The sequence below is a fragment of the Plecotus auritus genome, assembly GCF_963455305.1.
Source record: "Plecotus auritus genome assembly, chromosome: X".
Classification (NCBI taxonomy): domain Eukaryota; kingdom Metazoa; phylum Chordata; class Mammalia; order Chiroptera; family Vespertilionidae; genus Plecotus; species Plecotus auritus.
In genome coordinates this window covers 89,884,684-89,906,077 of record NC_137784.1, presented here as the reverse complement: position 1 = coordinate 89,906,077, position 21,394 = coordinate 89,884,684, and the positions used below count along the sequence as shown (strand labels likewise).

At 39.3% G+C, this 21,394-nt stretch overlaps 2 protein-coding genes across 6 annotated transcripts in view; one reads left to right on the top strand and one right to left on the bottom strand.

The window, feature by feature from the left end:
- TRPC5 (transient receptor potential cation channel subfamily C member 5) overlaps positions 1 to 21,394 on the top strand; it is a 397,050-nt gene that overhangs the window by 245,494 nt on the left and 130,162 nt on the right. The gene's annotated exons all lie outside the window — the stretch shown is intronic.
- On the bottom strand, positions 8,117 to 8,449 carry TRPC5OS (TRPC5 opposite strand; the record flags this gene model as incomplete). The annotated part of the gene is made up of 1 exon (XM_080653975.1): positions 8,117 to 8,449. The coding sequence occupies one exon, from the start codon at positions 8,447 to 8,449 to the stop codon at positions 8,117 to 8,119; it is 333 nt and encodes a 110-aa protein (XP_080510101.1).

Sequence of the window (21,394 nt, the reverse complement as noted above, 5' to 3'; positions counted from 1 at the left end):
GGAAATAATATACTTTCACAATAACCCCAAAATGGCCCAAAGTTTAATCTCATGGCCAGGGACTTCAGAATTATTTCAGGCTTTATATGTTTAGCTCCAAATTTTCCAGTGGAGTTAAATATATAAACAATGGCTATAGATCAGTTTTAGTTTAATTTATCTTCAATCTAAGCCACACTTGGGCAGACTTGAAAATTCAGATATACCTTAAGGTTTGCACTTCAAATACACTTCTTCCATACAGCAAAACATGATTTATACTCATCAAAATCTATGACTCTCTTCTGAATTGTGACTTCACATCCGCTAAAGAATTCTATAATCCTTCTCAATCTCTGAAATAGTTTTTTAAATATCTGTGGTTCCACTGAGTCTCAATTGGGTGTATAATTAACTCATGAACAAGGTGGAGGTTAGGGGCATTAAGAACCCCCCCCCCACACACACACACACAGTTGAAAATCCACCTATAACTTTGAATCCCCCAAAACTTAATTACTAATAGCCTACTGTTGACCAGAAGCCTAACCAATACCATAAATGTCAATTAACACATATTTTGTATATGTATTATATACTGTATTCTTACAATAAAATAAACGAGAAAATAAACTGCTATTAAGAAAATCATAAAGAAGAGAAAATACATTTACAGTATTATATGTATTTAGTATTTTTTCTTAATCTTTATTGTTGGAAGTATTACATATGTCCCCTTTATCCTCCTATTGACCCCTTATAGCCCCCCACCTCAGCCCAAGCTTCCACCACCCTATTGTCTGTGTCCATGGGTTATGTATATATACATACAAATTTTTTGGTTGATCTCTTCCCATCCACCCCGCCTTTCCTCTGAGATTCAACAATCTGTTCCATGCTTCTATGTCTCTAGATTCTGAGACGTATTTAGTATTTTTTTTAAATCCATATATAACTGGACCTTGACAGTTCGAACCTGTTGTTCAAGAACCAATTGCAATCTCTAATGGCTCTCTATTCAGTCCACATGTCTAGTTTAAGACTAAATACTCTCACCTTGAACATATCATCAACTTTCTTATTTTGGGGTGTTTTTGTAATTTCAAGTTTAGTGTATTTGGCTGAGAAACACAATCCTGTGAGCTACTGGTATTCTAATAATTCAGGTGTTCGTCAGCACTTCATTGTCAGAAGTCCTAAATCTGAGGAAGCAGACTAAGTCTGTTAAATAAATATTCACAATCTAGTCTTTTAAAAGTGAAACATACAGCCCTGTCCTGGTGGCTCAGTTGGTTAAAATGTCGGTTGTCCCATATACCAAGGGTTGTAGGTTCATTTCCTGGTCAAGGCACATACCTAGGTTGCAGGTTCCATCCCTGGTTGGGGCATGTACTGGAAGCAACTGATTGATGTTTCTCTCTCTCTTTCTTCCTCTCTCTCTAAAAATCAATAAAAACATATCTTCAGGTAAGGAATTTTTAAAAGATGAAACAGCCCTGGCCAGTGGTAAGAGCATTGGCCCATGCACCAGAGGGTTGTGGGTTCAATTCCTCGGTCAATGGCACATACCTGGATTGCAGGTTCAATCCCTGGCCCCCAGTTGGGGTGAGTGGAGGAGGCAATCAATCGATATGTCCCTCTCACATCGATGTCTCTCTCTCTCTCTCTCTCTCTCTCTCTCTCTCTCTCTCTCTCTCTCTCTCTCTCTCTCCCTCCCACTCTCCCTTCCACTCTCTCTAAAAAAAATCAATGGGAAAAATATCCTTGGCTGAGGATTTAAAAAAAAGTGAAACATACAAACAGTACTTAAGGCCACAAGCATAAAGTGTTGTGATATTGATAACTTATTTTACATTATGCAAAATACTTGAGCACCAATTTTCATAGAACAAATTCTCCTTATGCATGATGTTATAGAACTAGGCAAACTAACCTTTATATCAGACACAAATAAATGAATGAAAACTAATCTTATCCTTCTATAATATAGAGGACAAATAAACTCAGCTTTTCTGTTCGATAAAATTTCTCAAATTCCTTGGAGGCATAGAGTTTATGTGTGCTTACTCATCAAGAAGAAAAATAATTAACATCTTACACTCCAGGGTCTGGTAGAACACATTTGGTTTGAAGGTTGCAAGTTGGGAGCCCCTAAACAAGTTGGAGACATCTTTTTAAAGACAAGTTTTTCCAGATGAGCTTCAGGCCCTGAAAAAACCTGGACAAGATTTATCTGCCAATGCCAGAATTGTTGAAAGGAGAAACAAATTGTAGATGGAAATGGGATAACTAAACTAAAAGAGAACATGTGTCTTTGTTTTCACACCTGATTACATGCCTAATTCTAGTTTGACCATGAGGTTCTATCTTCAAAGACACTTAGGAAGTGCTAATCTCTAGTAAAACTATTGGATAATCCTTGCATGTCACATAGACTTACAAGTATTGTCATATAGTCATTTTCAGATATTTCTTAAAAAATATGTTAATTCATATATTTTGTCCCATTGTCAGATCTATCATACCAAGGCCATTGAAAATTGAATCATTTTTTGTTCCTTATTACAATTGAAAGTAGGCAGAAAATTTGTTTTAACTATCATTTTACAAACAATAAAAGACTATATTTCAGAGATTTGTTCAGGATTATTTGACAAAGCCAGTAGAACTTCAGACTCCTGGTACAATATTCTCTGAGTATACTCCACCTTTTGTTGAGTGGGGTTCTTGTATGCCTGTTTGGTAGTCTCCAAACTCATCACCAAGTAATTAAAATAACTACAAGTTCTTTGATTTGTGAATGAGTTTATTAGTTAAAATCTGTTAAAACACATAACAACAAAATGGTGTGATTCAATAGCTAATCAGGTTTATGTTCAATTATAATCTAATAACTGGCAGTAATCACCACACACGTATGCAACTGTGTAATCACAATTTCCCACACACTTAAGTTAAAGCACATAGGATGAAGACTTACACTTCCTAATTCATTGCCATCTACCAGTATAAGTCCTTTGGTTTTCACACCTTTAACTTTGTCTCAGAATGATGAACCCCTCTCCCTCTCTATCCCTCCACGCTGTACAAGAATTGGCTTTGGTGTTGGTCTCAAGCCAGAAATGGAAGGAGATTTGACTTTAAGTGGTAAACACACAATACAATATATAGATGATGTATTATAGAACTGTATACCTGAAACCTTTATAATTTTATTAACTAATGTAACTACAATAACAAATTTTAAATTCAAAAAAGAGCTAGTTTGGATAAAGGACCAGCACTCTCTTCATTCTCTTGGAGGAGAGATGCCAGATTCCACTCAGAGGCATCCAGTCAGTAGACTGACAAGTTAATTAATATATCTCCTTCTAATTGGGCTTTTAAGTGCATAACTTGTGTCAATTGTCAGTTATTTCTATCAGTATCAACAACTTAGGGTTTGTTAATTTGCATATGACAAAAACAAGGTTAAGTTCATAAACCTGCTTAGGAACTAACTCTATGCCACGGCTTTCCACCATAAACAGCTGCATAACTGTTGGCAACTTATTATTTTTCTTTTCTCTCCTAAAAATACCTTCCCTACTAGCTCTTGTTCCTAAGTATTTTCTTATTTCCTACACTTATGTCTTATCACTATTGATTCTATTTCTAATTCTGTTCCAAAGAATAAACATATTTAATAAAAAAGCTATTGCTTGGAGCAGGGTTCCATTTTAACCCAGTTCTTAAACACATACAATCACATAATCAAAGCAAACATTGCAATATATTTTATCTATTCCTGAGGTGTCATTGTAGTACAATCTTTCCAGGTGACCCACTTACCAAGTGGCTAGCCACATAGTACAAGGTTGTAGCATGTTTCTGCTTTTATACCTAAAGACCACATTGACCATTTGTTGTTTTATAGGCTGGTTAAATCTTTACCTTGTTTCAAGGTCTGGAAGAGTCCCACAGATTCCTCTTGGTTTATTTAATGACTTGCCTGAGTTAGCATGGTTGCTTGTGTTCTCTCATTAATGCTAACAGTTTTAATAAGTTCACACTAAACTACTGTAGAATTGTGTAAAGTTCATATTCCAGAATTCTAATAGGAGAAATAGCATCCCTTCAGTATCTATATTTGAGGAACACCAGATCTGTCCATTTACAGTTCAATTACTCATCAAGTGGAATTTATAGCCCAATTTCCCAAATTTTAAATTCCTAGTGCAGAGTTTGCATATTCCCTGACTGTTTCTAAACTTTTAATTAAAGCTAAGTGAAATAAGTCAGTCAGAGAAAGACAGATACCATATGATTTCACTGATACTTGGACTCTAAAAAATTAACAAACAAAACAAAGAAAGACTCATAAAAATGGAGAACAAACTGATGGTTGCCAGAGGGGATGGGGACATGAAAGAAAAGGAAAAGATAAAGGGGATTATGAGGTAAAAAATATTTCCAGTTAAAAAAATTAATAATTCATGGAGATGTAGTAATGTACAGCACAGGGAATATAGTCAATAATATTATAATAACTTGGCATGGTGACAGATGGTTACTAGACTTAGTGTGGTGATTACATCATCTACACTAATAAAAGAGAAATATGCAAATTGATTGTACCTCCGAGACACCCATCGGCCAATCAGGAGTATGCAAATTAACCCAACAAAGATGGAAGGTTAATTTGCATATGCAGGCACGGAGCGGCCAGGAGGGGTGGGACGCCTGCTATGAGGGGGCAGGCGGGGGGCGGAGGGAGCTACAGGAGCGGCGCTCCACCAGGAGCAAGGACTTGCAGGCTCCTGGGCGGCCGGGAGCAAAGCCAGGGGAAGGAAGGCCTATTCTTGCACAAATCTTCTTGCAACGGGCTTCTAGTAAAGTATATAAAAGTTGAAGCACTATGTTGTGCACCTGAAATTAATATACTATTGTATGCCAATTATACTTTAATAAAAATTAAAAACTTATTATTTTTAAAATTATATATTCTATCTATTAACTTGTATCCAGTTCCTGTGTTATTCTTCTTCTTGGTGGCTAAATGTATAGATTTCCTTGATTAACTGTTATCACTAATCTTCCTTGTAAAATCGCTTTTACTGGAATGGTAGGATATACACTGAGTGGCCAGATTATTATGATCTCTGAACGCATAATAATCTGGCCACTCAGTGTATTTGTATCTCAAATGGGTACCAAAAGTATTCTAGACTTTTGCTGGAGATCAACCACCTATTTGTCCTGAGCTTTCTATCAGCCAGTGCAAAGGGGAAAACTGATAAGGTGCATGATTTATAGTATCTTTGATATCAAATAAATGAGGTACTCAAGAGAAGTACACTGAGTGGCCAGATTATTATATGTTCAGAGATCATAATAATCTGGCCACTTAGTGTATATTCTTCTTGCTTTTCTACTGCTCCAATTAGTGTAATTTAGCATAGTCCATTTGTACATCTCTTATTTGAAATTTTTGAAATACTGTATATCTAGAGTCCCCTACACTGAAAAAGCAAGGCTCAGTTTGTCCAGTTATTACAGCATCAAAATTCCTCAAGCTGCTGTGTGATATGGCCTGTAATTATCCACAGTAATTGCCTAATGATATCATTTTTATTTCTTCTCTTTGTGTCATTGTACACTCCCTCTAATTCTCCTGTATCCTCATCAACTCTATCAATCTTTCCATATAGCAGTCTATTATTGTAAAACTTTTCATACTAATATTTTTGAGCAGCTCCATAAATTCTGAGCTTTCAAAAGGGTCTGTGGTGTTTTTTCTTGACAAAGTAGTCTCTTTCCTAAATTTGTTAAATAAACTTATCCTGAAATTCAGTAGTTATGTTTCTCCTGCTACTGTTCATCCAAATAAAACCTGGTTATATAGTCTATAATTTCCCCCATTTACCTTTAAAGGTAACCAATTATTTGTGTATGCAGACCTCTATATTAGATGCAGCATCTGTCATGTTGCTTAGTTGTGATGTTATCTGAATTAAATGCCTTTTAATACTTTTGACTATAATATGCTTTAGGACTCTGTATGAATTGGTGTAGTCTGGTTTCTTCCAGTGTGGATTGACTTCTACATATCACTTCTTCACGATTTGGATATACTACTTTGCCTAATGGTATATTTTTATGTCTTTACATAGTTGTTGCCCATGTCATGAGATGCAAAGGTAGTTCTCTTAAAAGGAATACCACAAGTGTCCATGGACTTATCTGAAGCGTAGCTATTCTTCCAAATGGGAGTAAGGATACTGTATGGCATGGAATTAGTATGATCAGTGAATTTCCCACACATTCATTTGGCCCCTCTCTGTTTTGATATGGGGGCCCTCTAACTATTACATTTTCCCCTTCTGTATGTATAAAATTATTGTGGCTAAATACCAGTTAATACTTTGTTTAAATTCATACTATTTCCATCTCTCGATAGTTAAAATTTCTTTTTTTAAAGGTAGTTTGTATTTCTTTTTTATTGAATTTTGGGAGTAATACTGATTAACAAAATTATACAAGTTTCAGGTGCACAATTCTACAACACATCATATGTACACTGTATTGCATTCACCACCCCAAGTCAAGTCTTTATCCATCACCATTTATCCCCCTTATACCCTCCTCCAACCCCCCTGCAACCACCACACTGTTGTCTATGTCCATGAGTTGTTGTTGTTTTGTTTGTTTGTGTGGGGGTTTTTTTGCTCAATCCCTCCATCCACAACCAACCAGGCATCCACCCCTGACAGCTGTCAGCCTGCTCCCTATGGGATACTACTTGGTCATAAAAAAGGAGGAAATCTTACCTTTTGCCACAGCATGGATGGATCTGGAGAGCATTATGCTAAGTGAAATAAGCCAGTCAGAGAAAGACAAGTACCATATGATTTTACTCATATGTGGGATCTAATGAACAAAATAAACTAATGAGAAAAATAGTGTCCATTAAAATTTTTATGCCAAGGCTGCAGCAGGTTCACTATAATAAGCCTATCAGTTATTCTTTATAAATTTCACTATACCCACCCAGAAGATGTGGCTCAGTGGTTGAGCATGACCCATGAACCAAGAGGCCACTAGTTCAATTCCTGGTCAGAGCACATGTCCAGGTTTCAGGCTCAATCCCCAGTGGGGGGTGTATGTGCAGAAGGCAGCCAATTGATGATGTTTCTGTCTCATCAATGTTTCTCTCTCTCTCTCTCTGTTCCTCTCCCTCTCTCTCTAAAAATCAATAAAAACATATTTTAAAAAACTTTACTATACTTAAGAAGATATACTTTATCCACTACTACTTGTGGACCATGATCTCTATGTCTGCCATAAGTATTTGACTTTCCATTGGTGACTAGTTCTTACAGGGCTTTAGCTAGCCCTTCCAGTACTAGTACTTCTCTCATTATTTGGTATAATTTGCCATTTCTATTTGGAGAACAATATTGCAGTGAACAATATTGCAGAGAACAATATTCAATGTGGGCCAGCATTTGAGGAAATAGTCCTGCATTACAACCTCTTGGCCTCAACTTTTTAAAAACTTTCTCCCCTGCAGAAGTTATCTGAAAACTTTTCTGCAGTTTTATTATCTGGTAGATGCTGCTTTTCCAGAATTTTTTCCCTAGTGTGCTATAGAATCCAGTGGTTGACACACTTTCCTAAAGGCCTAGTATGGAGGCCTTTTTAAGTAAGAAGTTATATCTTCTTAAATAAAAGTGTCCCAATATTGTCCTGTTAATGTAGATATATTCACTATAAAGCCATCCTGGGGATTATTCCCCTTTCAGTTTCCATTCATTGTAGAACAATGAAATCGGGTCTCAAGATGTGGTAGAGTTCATCAGGTCTTCACTCCATTGTTAGGTGAGGAGTTTATTCTCCTTGTTGTTTGCGCCTCTCATTAGGAATCTTAGCAGGAGAACAAGTACAGGTAAATAAAGAACCATATCGCTAAAGTCAGAGCTTTTAAAATAAGTACAATGAAGAAAAGAGACCAACATCTGCTAGAACTAAATCAAATATTACTGGTTCTATATGGTATTAGTAAGGAAAATATACAGAACTAGGAGAAAATTGATATTACTAATATTCAGAAAATATTGGAAACAAAAAAGACTGTTTGAAACATGCTGGTGGGTTTTCATCCACTTCTTAAGTCATCATTTATACCAGAGAGTACATCATCATATACGTTTTCTATGTCAAACATAGCTTGATCTATATCAAACATTAGGTCTTCTTCTTCTCTTAGTGTAAGTATTGATTCCAAGTCTGAGAATTCAGCGAGGTCTAGTAGTGAATCTTCCTCAGAAGGAGATGAATCTACTTCTACCTGTTCTGCTACCTCATTTTGCTCTACACAAGGAACGTGTTCCTGTGAAATTAATTGCAAAATCTCTTCAGCTATTCTTATTAACTGAGCAACACAATCAATAAGTCCACTAACTAGTTCAGGGATTGACACAGCCTCCATGCCGCTCTTCTCAGAAGATAAAAAATCTTAAAAGTTGTAGCAAATGGACTCTTGGTGACAATGAATCCTGTGGGGCTGACAATGGTTCTGTGGTTGGTTGGTCCAGAAATCAGGCTGTTGATACAATTATGATGATCAAGTACAGAATGAGTCCAGTGGTCTTATAGCAATTTTTTATAAAGTTCGTGAACCTCCCACAAAATCACATATGGTATTCTTGTTGGTACTGGTGGTGAATTGCTTCTATAATGGAAATCTGGCAGATTGTCACAGCCAAAAGAAAACAGCAAAGCAGATCTAATAATAGAAAAGAAAAACACAAAGATTAATATCCTTGAGCCTTTATCCATCCTACATGTTCTGACTACAGGATAAAGTTGAAAGGGTAATCCTAGCTATTGCTCCTCTTCTTTTGAGAACCTTATAAGAATCTACTACTTATATCCTCCTTTAAATGTTTCATGGTCTTTATCTCTTCTTAGGGGATTTGAGAACAAAGGGAGCATAGGTAGTTTGTCTATCTTTCTTGAACAACTCTATTGAGGAAGATACATTCACTCAGAGTCTTTCAGTTAATTTTGTCTTTATTAGCATCTTTAACTGATTGCCATTTATATCTGGTGCTGATAAATTCTTTCTATGTTTTTAAGAAACCATTCATTAAAGTTTCCAATTACCTCTGCAGCCTAGGAAATTTATGGTAAATTAAGGTTCCACATTTTCTGTCTTTTACAAATTTTGGACAATTTCTGTTATAAAATTAGTTCCTTGGTCATTTCCTATTGCTGCCAATATTCCATATCTAGCATATAGTTCCTCTAACTTTGTCTAAAAGTCATGGTCATACCAGTACTATTCTCATCTGCATGTCTGGTGTGCTTTGCAAACCTTTCTAAGTGCTTATGCTTCTGTAAAGCAATATTCTTTGTTTAAACATCTAGGAATTGGCCCAATATAATCTACCTGTCATGTTTGTCTGGCTTACCACCACCACTTCCATTAAAAAATGAGTTATATATAAAATAAATAAGTCACAGATATAATATATATGTGGAAATAGCATAGGGAAAATAGTATTATAATAATAAGTGTATGGTGACAGATGGTTAGTAGACTTATTGTGGTGTCCACATTGTAAGGAATATAAAAGTCAAATCAGTATGTTGTACACCTGAAACTAATATAACATTTCATGTCAAATATCTTATATAATATAGAGGTAATATGCAAATTGACCGTCATGCTATCGCACAAGATGGCCACCCCCATGTGGTCACAAGATGGCCTCCACAAGATGGCTGGCAGGGGAGGGCAGTTGTGGGCGATCAGGCCAGAAGGGGAGGGCAGTTAGGGGTGACCAGGCCTGCAGGAGAGGGCAGTCGGGGGGACCAGGCTTGCAGGGGAGGGCAGTTGGCGGGGACCAGGCCTGCAGGGGAGGGCAGTTGGGGGGGACCAGGCCTGCAGGGGAGGGCAGTTGGGGAGGACCAGGCCTGCAGGGGAGGGCAGTTGGGGAGGACCAGGCCTGCAGGGGAGGGCAGTTGGAAGCAACCAGGCTGGCAGGGGAGGGCAGTTGTGGGCAATTGGTCTGGCAGGGGAGTAGTTAGGCATCAATCAGGCTGGCAGGGGAGTGGTTAGGGGGTGATCAGGCTGGCAGGCAGAAGTGGTTAGAGGCAATCAGGTAGACAGGCAGGCAAGCAGTTGGGAGCCAGCAGTCCCATATTATGAGAGGGATGTCTGACTGCCGGTCTAGGCCCGATCCCTGTGTGTGGGATCGGGCCTAAACCAGCAGTCAGACATCCCCCGAGGGGTCCCAGATTGGAGAGGGTGAAGGCTGGGCTGAGGGACACCCTCCCCCCCAGTGCACAAATTTCGTGCACCAGGCCTCTAGTACTTTCATTAAAAAGTTTGTCAAAGATTCAAGTTTTTAGTCATTTGACATACCTCATATTGCTTACTTGTTTGATTCATAGTTGCTTGTACTTTATTCTTTCTCCTCTGCTTACCTAGGACATTCATGTCCATATTCCCAGAGGTTTTATGTGCCAATCCTGCAACTTTAGGTTGAACTGACAAGTGAACTGACTTGGGACTTAGAGTCCCTAATATTGCAGAGTCTACATTAGTTTTGGGGTATCCAATTGCTTCCTTTTAAGTATAATGTTCTGTCTTTCCATTCTGATGATCTGGTGCATATCCTACATGAACTGCTAAATTCCCTTCATTGGTTTATTTTCATATCACCCTTTATAGAATTGCTGCTCCTGCTATAGTTCAGTCTATAATTTTACATTACAGCATGTATCTTCAATTCACGGCTGCTCAGTGTCCCTATATACTTTGACTAATTGTTTTCTTGGACATGTATACATATTAAATTTCTAGCTACCAGTACTGCATATTAGGCTGGTTTTTTTCTCTCCAATCTCAGTCAAGCTTCTTCTAATGGAGAGTATCAGGAAGCAGTCATCCATTGCACTCCTTTAGGATAATTCCAAATCTGTTACTGCCCTATTTCCAGCAGTTCTGACCAGAGTGATGCCCAGCTAATTGTACTCCTTAGACCAGTGGTCGGCAAACTGCGGCTCGCGAGCCACATGCGGCTCACAAGCGGTAGTTTGCCACTCTGTTGACTAATGAGTTTACCAACCACTGGGATAGGGGCTTAATCACAAGGAACAACAACAGCCTGTAATTATTGGAATCGAGAGTCTAGGTTAGTGGTCGGCAAACTCATTAGTCAACAGAGCGGCAAACCGCGGCTCGCGAGCTGCATGTGGCTCGCAAGCCGCAGTTTACCAACCACTGCCTTAGACCTTTACTGGAGTACAGTAAGTCATCAGCCAGATGGTCTATGATTTTCACATGGAACTTGCTAGTCTCCACAGGGCCTAGTTTGACCCACTCGGTTATAAACTATCTGTACTTAGCATAAGACCTGTCTGAACCACACTATTTTTTGGTCCAAAATCCTGACAATAGAAATGGGATTTGCCCTATAATAGTGGCCCAAACCATGACCAGAAGGCATTATTTTGGTTATAGACAACTTTCCATCTGAATTATGGGAGAATGGGTAGTAGAGGCACAGCAGCTTGTTTTATTAATTCAAAGGGAAAGAAATAATGAAAGGAACTTGGCATTAGTGTAGAACTGAATCAGCTCAGCAGAAGGGAAACACAGAAGAAAAGTATGTGCTAAATTTTACTAGAGAGCACCATCACATTTTCAAATGAAATAACCTACTATATGGTGCCCATAGCCCAAGGGCATGTGAGGGTGATAGGAACACACTCACACAAAGACTAAATTCTGGTTACCCTTTCACCCAGTTTTTTTTCTCAGCTACTCTACCTCCCCCTAGAACTCTTTAACTCCTATTCTTGGTTGATATACTTCCATTTCTTCACCTATGTTTTTCATTCTATTTCACTTTCTGTCTCCATCTTCCACTATTCCTTCCCATCATCTTTTCTTCCATCTCTCTCTAAACTGGGAAAAATTTAGAAATAAATTATATCCCACTTATCAAATTGATATTTTATTTATAGACTCTCACATTGCACAATCTAAATATAAAAAGTAGAGGTAGAACATTTTATATTTTATTATCTTATAAAGACAAATTTAGTTACTTATTACTTATGCAACCCTTGATTTACTTCAGTTATCACTTGGTTACCTTTGATGGGAAAAATTTCCTTACCTAGCCTTAACCCAGATGACCATTGTGTTAGCTAATCCACAATTCCTATCTTCAAAGCATTTTAGACCATAGGAGCAGGGGGGTGGGGTGGAGGTAGGGAAGATGTTGAAAAACTGCTAAGAAGTGCAGTACTAAAAAAGAGTAACAGTATAGCATCAGCTTATTCCAGTTATGATAATTTCCAAAGCAAACAATCCTTGACACCTTAGTTTGCTTAAAGGAGCATTTTGTATAGTTTGTGCCTAATCCACAAATCACTCTAAGGACCTTTTTATAAGCAGTTCCCTCTGCCTGAAATCCCTTTCCCTCATGAAAAAAAAAAATGGCTTATTCCTATCTCAGTTTAAATATCATCTCTTCAGATTTTTGAACCTCCAACCTGAAAAAGGCCCCTAATCATCCCTTTATCATTAGTAATATTGTGCATTTTTATATTATGGCACCTATAATTACCTCATGTTTTCTTGTTTATTTGTTTTTCTATCTCCTACCCTACCACCATATACATATAGACAAAAATGCAAGTGCCAAGAGATTAGGAAACTTGTATTGTTTTGCTTTTTTTTTGTATCCTCAAAAGCACAGAAGAGAGGCTGCCACATAGTAGGTAATCAGTAAGTGTTGCTAAATAAAGGAAGGAAGGAAATGAGGGAGGAACAACTTTTAGCTCTTTTATTCAGTAAATAGTATCAAGTTTGAACCATGCATGAGGATAGCAGGAGGTATAAAAATAAACCAATTCCTCCAAACACGCAGTAAAATGAGCAGGTAATACACAGATTGAGAGAAAACATTCACAAAACAGATATCTGACAAAGAAGTTGTAGCCAGAATGTATAAAAAGCTTGTACAACTCAAAAGTAAAAACAAGTCAATTTTTAAGATGGCCAAATGATTTGAACAAACATTTCACAAAGGGAAAAAAGCAAATACATGTATACCTTGTTTTACTGTGTTTCACTTTATTGTGCTTCACAGATAGTGTGGGGTTTTTTTTCAAATTGAAAGTCTGTGGGAACCCTGGACACACACACACACTAGAGGCCCGGTGCACGAAAATTCATGCACTGGAGCGGGGGGGTCCCTCAGCCTGGCCTGCCCCCTCTCAAAGTCTGGGAGCCCTCAGGGGCGGGAGGCAACCCTGTGATCAGGGGAAGGCAATGCCCCATCACACCTCTACTGCTGCCACTGCCGGCAGCGCAAGCCTCAGCTGGCCCTGGTTACCTGAACCTCGGGCGGCCCTGGGTGGCTGGGGGGCTGAAGGGACTGGGGGACTCTGGAGGCAGGCACCCCAGTGGGCCTGAGGGGACTGGGCGCCACCGTCTTGTGGCTGTGGGCGCTGCCATCTTTGCGATGGCATGAGGATCAATTAGCATATTCCCTCTTTATTAAATAGGATATATATATATGACATTTTCCCACAGCATTTGCTCACTTTGTATCTCTGTGTCATATTTCTAACTTTTCCATTACTATTATATTTATTATGGTAATCTGTGATCAGTGATATTTGAGAAATCAGGAAAGGGAGAGTAACTCAATGAGGCAAACATCATTGTTGTCTTATTTTAAGAAAATGCCATAGCCACCCCAACCTTTAGCAATCACCATCCTGATCAGTCAGCAGCCATCAACATCAACATATGACACTCCACCAGCAAAAAAATTTATGAACCACTGAAGGTTCAGATGATGGTTAGCATTTTTAGCAATAAAGCATTTTAATTAAGGTATGTATATTGTTTTTTAGACATAATGCTATCACACACTTAATAGGCCACAGTATAGAGTAACATAACTTTCCTATGCACTGAAAAAAATTGTGTGACTCACTTTATTGCAATATTTGCTTTATTGTAGTGGTCTGTAACTGAACCTGTAATATCTCCAAGGTATGCCTGCAGCTAAAAAGCCGGTGGAAACATAGTCAGCATCACTAATCATCATAGAAATGCAAATTAAAATCACAGTAAGATATCACAACACACTCACTAAACTGGCTACAGATAAAGAGTAATAACATCAAATGTTGGCAAAGATGTAGAGCAACCAGAATTCTAACATATTGCTGGTTTTCAACCTCTTTGAAAACATCTGGAAGTTGTTTTTCTTAATTAAGCAAGCACCTTAATTAAGCATGCAGTCCAAGCAATTCCACTCCAAGGTATTTACCAAAAAAAAATGAAAGTTTACAAAAAGACTTTTACGAGACTGGTCATGGCAGCCTCATGCATAATACCCCTCCCCCCAAAAAGTGGAAAGAGTGCAGGTGTCAGTCAAAAGGAGAATGAATATGCAAACGTGTATATTCATACAATATGATACTAATCTGCAATATAAAGAAAGCCTCTACTGATAGGGACAACATGGATGGATATCAAAAAGATTATACTTAAAGAAATAAATCAGACACAAAAGAGGAATACATATTATATGATTCCATTCATATGCAATTCGATAAAATACAAAATGATCTACGGTAGAAAAAATCAGAATGGGTTACATCTAGGGAAGTGGGAATTGATTGGGAAGAGGCATAAAAGAATTTTTTGGGTTGATGGTAATGATCATGCTTTAGATAGAGTTTTGGATTACACAGGAGTATGTATTTGTCAAAACTCATAGAATGGTACTTTTAAGATTTGTGCAGATCACTGTATGTAAATTTTATTCCCCCCACTAAAGTGACCAAGCATAATCCCCAGCCTCATGAACTATATATCGGATGAAATGACATGCCCATAAATAATTATTCTAATAAATGCTCATGTTTATGAAAGGCCTATATTTTAAGCACTGTGAAACCCACTTTTCTTATATTAGTACATTTAATCCTCACAATAATGCTTCAAAGTTACAGATGGAAAAAATGGAGGGTGAGAGAAATTAACTTGCCCATAGCCAAATGGTAAATAAGGTTGCAGAACTGGAAATCAGCCTAGGTCTGATCCTTACAGTCCTTTGCCAGAGGCATAAATTCAGGTGCCTACTGGAACAAAATTTGCCTTATTTGCACCAAAGACAACATCTCATTCCAAGCAGGAATAGAACTGAGAATGTTAATATAATTTGCCAACCTTGGAAACTGACTGAATTCCAAATTCTTAGGACAGTGAGTCCTAAGGCAAAGAGATGGAGAGAGCCTGATCAGTCCCTCAGGGATCCACATCATTTGTTACAGGAATGTTGCCATCCATTTTATCTGCCCCTCCACTGACCTACTGAATTGACCCAAACACTCATAAACTACTCACCTGTGATAGAGCGGAGTTGGATGAAAGGGTCAAGGCGCTGCCTACTGAACGTTTCCTGGACTTTTGCTTTCAAATGGAATATGGATGTTCCTGTCACAAATAGAAAACAAAAAGAAAAGGATAAACTGCAGATTTGACAGGCTTAAAGTGATCCATGATCTTTGGCAATAAGGATAAGCTGAACTAATATTTCAGAGAACTACAAGTCCTTCCTAAGTGAGCTGATAGTCATGAGACGGATGCTAATTCTGGGTACAAGTTGAAGATGAGGTTTGGCCCCAAGGCTGAGTGACTCTACTTAGGAAAAGGAGAAATTTGCATAAAATTTGAGACTAGCATAATAGTTGGAAATTTGACAAGCCTGAAATACAGGGTTGGTTTTCCTTCCTGAAGTTAGTTGAGTTTTAGGCTGGCACCTAAAAGTGAAAGGCTCAGTGAAATGTACCCCAGTCTCACGGTACTTCAGAGATAAATTCTCGGTAGTGGGAGGGTAAATGCCTTAAATACACTGCCACACTCTGCCTCAAAATATGACCTCAATTTTGAAGGTGGGAGCACCTGGGGTGGCTAATAGGTTAATAAGCTCAAAACCAACCCCAAAGGGCACTTTGGACAAAGTGATTCTAAAACTCATAAAATGTACCTTGAAAAATAAATGGGACTGGGGGAGGCAAGATGGCGACCGGCAAGAAGGTAGAGAGGGAGAGTGTGTGATAGAGTGAGACAGCGATAGAGGTGTGTGTGGATGTGTGTGGGTGTGTGTGTGAGTGAAATAGGGACAGCTAGACCCTGCAGTTCTTCCAGGGGGTTGCCAATCTGGGCAGTCGTAGACGGCAAAACCCCGCGGCTGCCACAAACACTCCAGGGAGGACACTGGCTGCACAGAGACCATGCCATCTTGAAAAACAGAACTGCTTGAGACTAGGATCGTAGCCTTGCCACCACCCAGTCTGGTCTTGGAAGTAAACCAGGACCCTACAGCCACTCTGGTAGAAGACCTGCCACCACAGCTGCAGACCCAGGGACATCAGGACTCCAGGCACCCAGACGCAGATTTCTGTGAGTCACAAAGCCAATCCCCCTCCCCCACCACCCCTGCACAGCAACATAGAAACTACCAGACCCCAGCCACACAACAAGGCTTTCTGCACACAAAAAGCAGTGGTGACTCTGCCCGACTTTGAGCCTTGGTGTCGAACATGGGAAGTTTGTTTCCCACGACTAGTCTCCACACCCAGGCAGGGAGACTGAGCAGAATTTGAGCCTAGCCACTCATCCCTAGGGAGGCAGTTTCTGCGACCAGATCCCACGCCCATGCAGGGCAGGGAGACAGCGCTGAACTTGACCCCGGACTTGCGAACTGGGGGAATTTGTTTCCCAAGACTCATCTCCGCGTCCAGGCAGGGAGACTGAGCTGAATTTGAGCCTAGCTGCTCATCGCTAGGGAGGTGGTCTTCTGTAACCAGATCCCGTGCCCACGCAGGGCAGGGAGACAGCGCAGAACTTGAGCCCAGACTTGCGAACTTGGGGAATTTGTTTCCCGTGACTCATCTCCATGCCCAGGCAGGGAGGCAGTCCTGAATTGGAGCATAGGTGCATGAAGTTGGAGAGATTGTTTTCTGCGACCAGATCCTACGCCCACGCAGGGAGACAGCGCTGAATTTGAGCCTGGGGGTGCAAACCCGGGGAGTTTGTTTCCCATGACCAGACACCGCACCTTAACAGAGAGGCTGCGGTGAATTTGAACCTGGATGTGCGGTCTCAGGGAGTTTGTTCCCCACGACCAGAATCTGTGCCCACACAGGAAGGCAGCGCTGAATTTGAGCCTGGGTACATGCACACAGGGAGTTTGTTTTCCACAGAGCACACACACATGACCAGACCCCACACCCACACTAAGTGGCAGTGCCACCTGAATTTGATTCAGGGCAAGCGCACACAGAAGGCTGTTTACCGCAGGGCAGAAGTGGACCTCCTGCCAACACAGTGTGACTGAGCAACCTGGTCTCCCAGGCAGATGGGGACTCTGAATCTCCACACAAGAGGCAGCATTGACCACCAGTGACTAGACTCCATTCCTAATTACGTGCGCCTGAGATCCCTGAATCCCAGTACATTCACATTAAGAGCCAGTGACTCCAATTCTTGGTGCATGTGCACTCAGGGACCTGATTCTCAGTGCGAGGTAGCACCAAGAAACAGAGACTCTGATACTAAATTCTCAGCATGGACACAGGAAGCCTCTGACTCCTGACACGCAATAGGGGACCTTGATTTTTGGCACATGCCAGTGGGTTCTCTGTATCAACGTGGCACAGGCCACACTAAGTCCCTGATTCTAGGTGCACACACGAGGCCACAGTAAGCACCTGTGACTCTGAACCAGGGCGAGCGTGGCTCCCACCAACCCACAGCAACCGCACGTCTTGGTATCAGAGCTCTTCAGTGACACTTGGGGGGTGCAAAACTCCCACTGCACAAGGTCCAGGCCCCCACAACTTGATATCTGAACCTTCTGGTGATAGTCAGAATGGGGAGACAATGAAGCAATCCCGAGAGGAAAGAAAAGGAGGAATGCCAAGAAAGGAAATAAGTGAAACAGAAGCATGCAACATGACAGAAAAAGAATTCAGAGTAAGGGTCATACAATTCATACACCAGATGGACGAGAAAATCAAAAACCTATGGAAAAATCAGGAAGAAATGAAAAATGATATAGCTATAATCAAAAACACCATGGAAGGCTTCAACAGTAGACTAGAAGAAGCAGAGGACCGGATCAGCGAGTTAGAAGATCAGGTACAGAAACAAGCCCAATCTGAACAGCAACTAGAGAAAAAAAAATTAAAAAGCAGGAGGAGAGCCTAAGGGAGCTTTGGGACAATGCAAAACGAAATAACATATGTATAATAGGGCTGCCAGAAGGACAAGAAGAGCAGCAAGGATTAGAAAATTTATTTGAAGAAATAATGACAGAAAACTTCCCTTATATGGGGAAGAAAAAAGTTGCTCAAGTACAGAGAGTCCCAAGCAAGATGAATCCCAAAAGACTCACACCAAGAAATGCCATAATTACAATGGCAAATGTTATCTACAAAGAGAGAATCTTAAAGGCTGCAAGAGATAGACAGAGAGTTGCCTACAAAGGATCCCCCATAGGCATATCAAATGATTTCTCCACAGAAACACATCAAGCTAGAAGGGAATGGAAAGAGATATACAGAGTGATGGAAAGCAAGGGACTGAATCCAAGAATACTCTATCCAGCAAGACTATCAATCAAAATTGAAGGGGAAATCAGGAGCTTCACGGACAAAAAAAAAGGCTAAGGGAGTTTATCACTATCAAACCAGAAATGCAAGAAATGCTAAAGGAAATGCTGTAAAAAGAAGAAACAAAAAGGTAAGAAGGAACACAGCCTCAAAAAATAAAAATGGCTACAAACAAGTACCTTTTAATAATAACTTTAAATGTAAATGAACTAAATACACCAATCAGAAGACATCGAGTGGCTGAATGGGTAAAAAAAAAAAAATGACCCATATATATGCTGTCTACAAGAGACCCACCTCAGAAGAAGGGACTCACAAAGACTGAAAGTGAAGGGATGGAAAAATATCTTTCAGGCCAATGGAAATGAAAAAAAAGCTGGGGTAGCAATACTTATATGTGATAAAATAGACCTCAAAGTGAAGGCCATAACAAGAGATAAGGAAGGCCACTTCTTAATACTAAAGGGATCAATACAACAAGAGGATATAACCCTGGTAGACATATATGCACCCAATGCAGGAGCACCCAAATACATAAAAAATCTCCTGGAAGATATCAAGAGAGAGATAGACAACAATACAATCATAGTAGAGGACTTTAATACACCACTGGCATCCCTGGATAAATCCAGTAGACAAAAAATCAACAAAGAAACAACAATCCTAAATGACTCACTAGATCAGATGGACTTAATTCACATCTTCAGAACATTTCACCCCAAAGCTGCAGAATATACATTCTTCTCAAGTGCACGTGGGACATTTTCAAAAATAGACCACATACTGAGTCACAAGCAAAGTCTCCCCTAATTCAAGAAGAGTGAAATCATACCAAGCATCTTTTCAGACCACAATGGCATAATATTAGAAATAAACTACAATAAAAACAAACCAAAACATTCAAACACTTGGAAGCTGAATAGCATGTTATTATATATTGATTGAGTTACCAATGAGATCAAAGAAGAAATTTAAAAAATTCTGGAAACTAATGACAATAAAAACACAACAATCCAAAACCTATGGGAGACAATGAAAGCAGTCCTGAGAGGGAAGTTTATAGCTCTACAGGCCTACCTCAAAAAACAAGAAAAAATGGTAGTAAATCATCTAATGCTACAACTCAAAGAATAAGAAAGAGAGCAACAAGAAAAGCCAAGAGTGAGCAGAAGGAAAAAGATAATAAAGATTAGAGCAGAAATAAATGACAGAGACCCCAAAAAAAACAATACAAAAGATCAATGAAACCAAGAGCTGGTTCTTTGAAAAGATAAACAAGATTGATGAACCATTAGCCAGGCTCACCAAGAACCAAAGAGAGAAGACTCAAATAAATAAAATCAGAAATGATAGAGGGGAAATAACAACAGACCCCACAGAAATACAAAAGATTGTTAAAAAATATTATGAACAACTCTATTCCAACAAACTAGAGAACCTGGAGGAAATGGACATATTCCTAGAAAAACACAACCTTCCAAAACTCAATCAGGAAGATTCTAAAAATCTCAATAGGCCAAAAACTATGAAAGAAATTGAAGCAGTCATCAAAAAGCTTCCAGCAAACAAAAGCCCAGGCCCAGACAGCTTCACAGGTGAGTTATACCAAACATTCAAGGAAGGACTAAAACCTATCCTCCTCAGACTATTCCAAAAAATTCAAGAGGAAGGAACACTTCCAAACTCATTCTACGAAGCCAGCATCACCCTAATACCAAAACCAGATAAAGACAACACAATGAAAGAGAATTATAGGCCATTATCCCTCATGAACATAGATGCCAAAATCCTCAACAAAATCCTAGCAAATCGGATCCAGCAGTACATCAGAAAGATCACACACCATGACCAAGCAGGATTTATACCAGGGATGCAAAGATGGTACAATATCCACAAATCAATAAACGTGATACATCACATAAACAATTTGAGGGAGAAAAATCACATAGTCATATCAATTGACGCAGAAAAAGCATTTGACAAAATCCAACATCCTTTCTTGATAAACACTCTCAGCAAGGTGGTAATAGAAGGATCATACTTCAACATCAAAAAGCCATATATGATAAACCCACAGCCAGCATCATACTCAATGGGCAAAAACTAAAACCATTTCCCCTAAGAACAGGAACAAGACAGGGATGCCTTCTCTCACCACTTCTGTTCGACATAGTACTGGAAGTACTAGCCATTGATATCAGACAAGAAGAAGAAATAAAAGGCATCCAAATTGGAAAAGAAGAAGTAGAACTGTCCTTCTTCGCAGATGACATGATACTGTACATAGAAAACCCTAAAGACTGCAGCAAAAAATTATTAGATTTAATAAATAAATTCGGCAAAGTAGCAGTATACAAAACTAACGTCAAGAAATCTATGGCATTTCTATACACCTATAGTGAACTTACAGAAAGAGAGACTAAAAAACAATCCCATTTGCCATCGCACCAAAAAAATTAAGATACCTAGGAATAAACTTAACTAAGGAGGTAAAAGACCTATATGTGGAAAACTACATGACACTGAAAAAAGAGATAGAGGAAGACGTAAACAGATGGAAGAACATACCATGTTCATGGTTTCGTAGAATCAACATCATCAAAATGTCCATACTAACCAAAGCAATCTATAGATTCAATGCAATCCCCATTAAAATACCAATGGCATATTTCACAAACCTAGAACGAACTCTCCAAAAATTCATCTGGAATAAAAA